General features: G+C 48.5%; 1 protein-coding gene across 3 annotated transcripts in view; it reads right to left on the bottom strand.

Annotated features, from left to right (window-relative positions):
• Positions 1-5,457, bottom strand: part of Lrch1 (leucine rich repeats and calponin homology domain containing 1) — a 186,984-nt gene extending 181,527 nt beyond the window's left edge. Inside the window, exon 1 of one of the 3 annotated variants that reach the window (XM_046454073.2) lies at positions 4,879-5,451. In XM_046454073.2, coding sequence (XP_046310029.1) covers positions 4,879-5,179 — 301 coding nt within the window. In that variant the 5' untranslated portion in view covers positions 5,180-5,451. Of the gene's footprint in view, positions 1-4,878 lie in introns of all 3 variants that reach the window. The other 2 variants (XM_046454072.2, XM_058582577.1) reach the window with 2 other exon arrangements.
• Between the last annotated feature and the right edge of the window lie 543 nt (positions 5,458-6,000).

Here is a 6,000-nt window from a genome sequence, read left to right on the forward strand (position 1 = left end):
AGGATGAAAGCAGGGTAGAGGACGTCCGCCTTCAGCAGATAAGTCACCCACAAATCTCAGAAGAAACGTCTTTGAATCAGACAGTCATCTGAGAGAGCCAGCTCAGGCACTAGGGTGTCAATCCCACAGGCTGACAAATCCCAGGCCTCAGCCATTTCCAGATTCCTCAAAGGGTCATAGGAGCCCTGCACTGTTACCCCATTACACAGTGGCAGTGGGTTGAGAGGATATGACCAGAGGGCAGGCTTAAATAAACCTCTCTTATTCAGAATCTTAGAATTTTAATGACAGGCATTCACTCCACATCTTGGAACCATTTTTCCAATAACAGAATGTCCATGGGAATTTCTAACCAAATCCCTTCCATCCAAATCCTACTCTCCTATGGAAGTCTTTTCTAATCAACTTCACACAAAGAACCTTTCCCCTGCATTCTGTACACAATGCTTAACAAATGCTATTTGGAGATTTATCACCTTGAGCTCCTTCTTGGCAGCTCCTGCAGCTTCCTGGAACTATTAGCTTCTCATATATTACTGTCTCATCCTTTGCATCTACAGAAATCCATACCTGAACATAAAAAATACACATTCAGGGCTGGGGGGGAGAGCTCAGTGGTAGAGCACTTGCATAGCATGCATGAGGCTCTGGATTTGGTCCCTGGCACCACATACTCATAAAAGAAAACATTCACTCAAGTATTTCTATGCCACATTTTTATATTTCTCCTTGGACAAACTCTTCATTTCCCATATAGTCTTTCCTGCTTGCTCACAGTCACCTCACAAATACTGACAATAGCCAGTGTGAGTGTACATGCGGCTGTGGCATGAAAATTGCAAGTTCAAAGCCTAGGCTGGGAAACCCTGTCTTAAAAACAGACAAACAAATAAATAAATAGGGCTGGGGATGTGGCTCAGTAGGAGCACCCTTGCATTCAGTATTGGGGGGAAAATACTGCTGATACGCCTCATCCTTAACAAGACCAGCTTTCAAGGAATGTTCCACACTCCAAGCTTAAGTTTGTTCCTCTGCTTTAGAACTTCAGGCAATCAGTTTCAGATTTCTATTCTTATTCCTCTTTCAGTCCACTTTACTTCAGTCATACAAACACCCTTTGGAATTTCTCCATCCAAAATGACACTACTTAATAAATCAGCATAGGAAAAAAAAAAAAAAAACGCTTTACTGATGGGCATCTTGTACTTTTTCTTTTTCTTTTTTGGTACTAGGGATTGAACTCAGGGGCACTCAACCACTGAGCCACATCCCCAGCCCTATTTTGTATTTTATTTAGAGACCACTCACTTTTTTTTAATAAATATTTTTTAGTTTTAGGGGTACACAACATCTTTATTTTTACGTGGGGCTGAGAATCAAACCCAGTGCATCACACATGCTAGGGGAGTGCGCTACCACTTGAGCCATATCCCCAGCCCCGCACCTCACTTTTGCTGAGGCTGGTTTTGAACTCTTGATCCTCCTGCCTCAGACTCCCAAGTTGTTGGGATTATAGGTGTGCACCACCGTGCAGGGCACATCTTATACTTTTTTATCAGGCACAATTTTATACTTTAGTTTCTATCCATCGCAGTCATCATCATGCCCTTGTTACAGGCTACTGCAAGTCAATATAAACAGCCTATGTGTCTATGAAGCAAGTTTTACTTCTATCCTTAACTCTTCCTACTCATCCTGCAAAATGAATTTCTTAATTTATCTCTTCATCCCTCCCTCCAACTAGAGTAAAAGCTTCACAGGAAGAAGAACAAGGTTTCTCTTTTGGACACTACTGAATCCCCTGTATCCACTTGTAGAGCTCAATAACTATTTACAGAAGAGATGGTGATTAAATGAATCTCCAGAACACCTCCCACATTCTGTCCCTCTCCAATCTTTCCCTCTGCTTAACCAGAGATTGTCAAAAACAAACTCAGGGTCATGAGGCTGTCAGGATTCAAATCACTAGTTGGCCTCTAAGTAGGGATTTAGTCTTGAGCCTGTGACCTGACTTCTCTCCATCCCAGTCTCCCCACCTGTAAAGGAAAATATGACTATGCCAAGTGAGGACTGTGATAACGTAGATAAAGTTCTCAGCACATAAAAGTGCACTCAGTAAGTGCTAATTGTGGCTCTTAGGTTTTGTCCATCTGGGTCAGTGCCATCTGTACCACTGCATCTTTCCCCTTCTCATCTGCTACAAGACTAGCATCTCACAACAAAACTTACTTTGAAACAGAAGTAAACTAATGAGTCCAAAGTGAGAGCGTGAGAGTTTTTTCCTATGAATAAAGTATATGCACTTGAGTGACAGAGCTTACACTTCTACTGAGCAGTTCCGGCCTCTATGTTTCTGTGTTTACACTTTGGTTTTCAACTCTGCTCAGATATGCTACATTGCCCAAGAGTACAGTTTTGCATAGGTGGCTGCCAGAAGAGTTACTTTTCACAAGACAACTTAACCAGGAGAAAAAGCTTGCTGTCCCTCTCTCTCTGGCAAAATTCATGAAAATGTCTTTAAGAAACTTCATGTGATATTTTGATTTAAGAGATATTCTATAAGCCGAGGAGAAACAACTATCTTTGTTGCATATATTACTATTCAAACTTTCAACTCCACTAGAACTCTTCATTTGTAGGAAAGGTCAGCATCATGCATGATGAAAATCCCTTTAACCCCTTACTTTATTTTGCTTTTTGCTCATCTAAATAAGGAACAGTGCTCACCTAAATATTTATTTAGAATAAAGAGAAGAATACACGTGGTTTACACCCAGCTTTTTACCTGAGTCAAAGATGTTTTGCAGAAGCAAATCTTTAATACCTTTTGGGTATTCAAATGTCATGGAAAAATCACTGACTATTTTTTTCTCTTTATTAAGTGCCTACAAACTCAGGTGACATCTCTTTGCCCCTCTGTCCCAAATAACATTGTATTTCTGGATGAGGAATTAACATAAAGATTCTGAATTTTAACTAGTTCAAATTTTCTAAAAACTAAATGTGTGCAAGTAAGATTCAAAATAAAAACCTGCAAAACCCACAGCCTAAGCCGGCCACAAGCAAGCAGAGAACAGGAAGGAACATTTTTAAGCACCAACCTCACATGGCAAGGTCATAAGTGAAAGATGTGGTTCCCATTTAAAGCACTGGTTTTCTCAAAGAAATGCCAACACAACAAACACATCAGGTTCACCTAATTTGGTAATGAGCATCAGCATTACTGAAGAAGAGGAAGGACCGTGAGCCTTCCTGCAGAACTGGAGAAACACATAGTATTATTGGTCCTGCTGGTCTCTGTTTTCTGCAGTCCTACACAACTCTTCTATAATTCATGGTACACTCTATGGAGGTAGAACTTAATAGATTTTTTTGAAGTTAATGATTCAGGCAATTCCTGGACAACTTCTACTTGAGAAGATGAAACTAAAAGGTCCTATCAAAAGACAGCCCCCAGCTGCTAACAGCTCAACTCTGGAAATTCCCTGTCTTGCCCATTCCAGACTGTCCCTAAATCCAAATAACCAAGTTTAATGACCCTGGAGAGCATTTCTAGCCCCCAGTGAACTCAGAACTCCATCTAAATACTAGTTAAGGATGCCGATAAATGTTTATTGAATTAAAGGGGGAAAAGAGCACTGGAAACCTAGCATCCAAAAGCCACTGCCTGCTCCATTGCCCCACCCCCTTCTTCCTCTGTAAGAGAAAACTGGAAGATCTTGACCTAAGGGTTAAGTCATACAGGATCCAGGGGGCCTGACACTCAGCCAAGAGGTCTGGGCGGTAGCTCCAAAATGGGGCACCCACTGCCCTGAAAACGCTGGACACTTGCCAGGATACAAACCGTCCCCCAGAGAGCGGAACCGGATGGTCGGAAACCAAGTCAGTTCTGTACAGATCCCAAGGCCCCAATCCCATTCCACCACCCTGCTTCCTGTTTATGGATCCCGCTCCTACAACTCCAACAACCAAAGAGAAGGCAGACGGCTCAGAAATATGTCAACACATGACATAACTTGAAAAAGCTGGCTGCTTATTGGCGCGAGTTACAACTTGCCGGGTTCACACCAGAGAACCTGCTCGCTTTAATTACTTTTCTTTTACCATATCATGCTTCCCATCCAGAGCCCCCGCAAAAGGTCGCGTTACTGAAAACCAGGTAGTCCGGGTGATGGGAACCCTAAAGTGTGGGCGGAGGGCGAAAAGCAAGGAAGGAGAGAATGGATTGCTTCCGAAACGACAGCCGACTAGGATTCACCGCGATCGCGGTGGCTACTTCCTCACACAGGCACAGGAAGAGGAAGGCTCGGCACCCCCTCGCAGGCGGCACCGAGTTGCCCGAAAGCTCAGGGATGTCGCCGAGGGGGTCTCGCCGCGGCGCGTGGATGCCCTCGGGTCGGACGAGGGCGTGCCACCTTTGTCTGGCTTTCCCCACCAGGATAGGCGACGCCTCGATGCAAAGAGGGTTTGACCGGGTTGAGGGCAAACGCGTCTGCCCTCGCTGGGGTTCCTGGCCATGCTCACGGCCCAGGAAGCCGGCTCAGTCGCTCAAATCCTTCCACTTCCACTCCGCGCTCAGTGCGCACCCGCAAGTCCCAGTCCCACGGCCACTTCCCCAGCGCGACAGACACTGGGTGGAGAGCCCGGGACGCGCGCACTCGGGCTCAGCAGCCAAGCACAACCCGGCCCTCCTGGCAACGTACTGTGGGGTGAGGCGGGCCACCATACCCTCTGCAGAACCCGCGCCCACGCGCCTGCTCCAGAGAACCCGCGCAGAATGGACCCCTAGCGCGATCAGATCTCACATTGGCCACCGCGTCGGGAAAACACGACAGCCGGCCCCCCACACCCACTGCCTGCCCCTCGGCCTTCTCTCACCTGCCTGCACGGTGTCGGAGAGGTCATGCCCGGGGACCGCGGTCCTGGGAAATTCCTTCAATTTCCTGGCGCTCAGGTTCAAGCCCCCAGAGTTGGCCGCCTCCTCCAGCGCGCGCTCCAGACCCCGGTTCAAGGGCAGGTTGAAACCCCCGCTGCCGCCGCCGCCGCCACCGGTCCCGCCGCTGACTCCGGTTCCTCCGTGGTGCTGGTGGTGGTGGTGGTGGGAATGATGATGTGGATGCAGAGTAGCAACGGAGACGGCAGGGACGAAAGGTTGGGGTTCGTTTCCCGGCGTCGCCATCTTCTCCCGGGCCCCCCACCCCTCCCCGCCGCTCCTGCGGGGGGGGTCACAGCTTTCCGCGGCAGGAAGACGGCAGCTGGGGCTGAGTCCCTGCTGTACTCCCCCGAAAGACGCTGGGATTGCGGGAGAAGGCTGAGACCAAGCGCGCAGAATAGGGCGCGGACCGGGAGGCGCCAGTGGCAGCTCGGTCTTGAAGGTTTCCTGTCCCCGGGAAGCTAAGGACTGCGGCGGCGGCGGCGGCAGCGCGCATGTGTCTCCTCCGCCTGCTCCCTCCTCTTGCCGGCTTTCCCCTCCTCCGCCGCCTGCTCTCTCCTCCTCCTTCCCCCACGCCGTCTGTCCTGCCCGAGCCTACCCCCACGCGGAGCCGGGCAACCCGCCCCGAAATTGGAGCTGGACGCCTGTTCCGGGGTGACTTACAGTTAGGCGCCGAGCCTCTCTGGGCTTTCTTTTGCCGCCTGGGAGGTTCAGGGGCACCAGAGGCTTTAGTGGGGTTGAGAAAACAGTGGCGAGGCAATGGATGATATTTGAAATACAGTGAGATCATGGGGAAGAGAGTTATTCTGGCTGTTTGATCCAGAATTCCCCCATTTCCCCAAAGGCAGTATTTCATATGAGATGAGCCCACAGATGCCCCGGCATTTGGGTTTATAATGAACCAGGCGCTAGTCTAGGAGGTCGTCTACATAAAATCTCATTAAATCCAGGAACCCCATAAGTGAAAAAATTGCTTCCCTGCTGGGCGCGGTGGCGCACGCCTTTAATCCCAGCCACTCCAGAGACTCAAGAGATCTAACCAGCAGGATCTCAAGTTCGAGGCCAAC

Source organism: Marmota monax, unplaced genomic scaffold (genome assembly GCF_021218885.2).
Source record: "Marmota monax isolate L192 unplaced genomic scaffold, Marmota_monax_Labrador192_F-V1.1 WCK01_AAM20220418_F8-fsc00011, whole genome shotgun sequence".
Lineage (NCBI taxonomy): Eukaryota > Metazoa > Chordata > Mammalia > Rodentia > Sciuridae > Marmota > Marmota monax.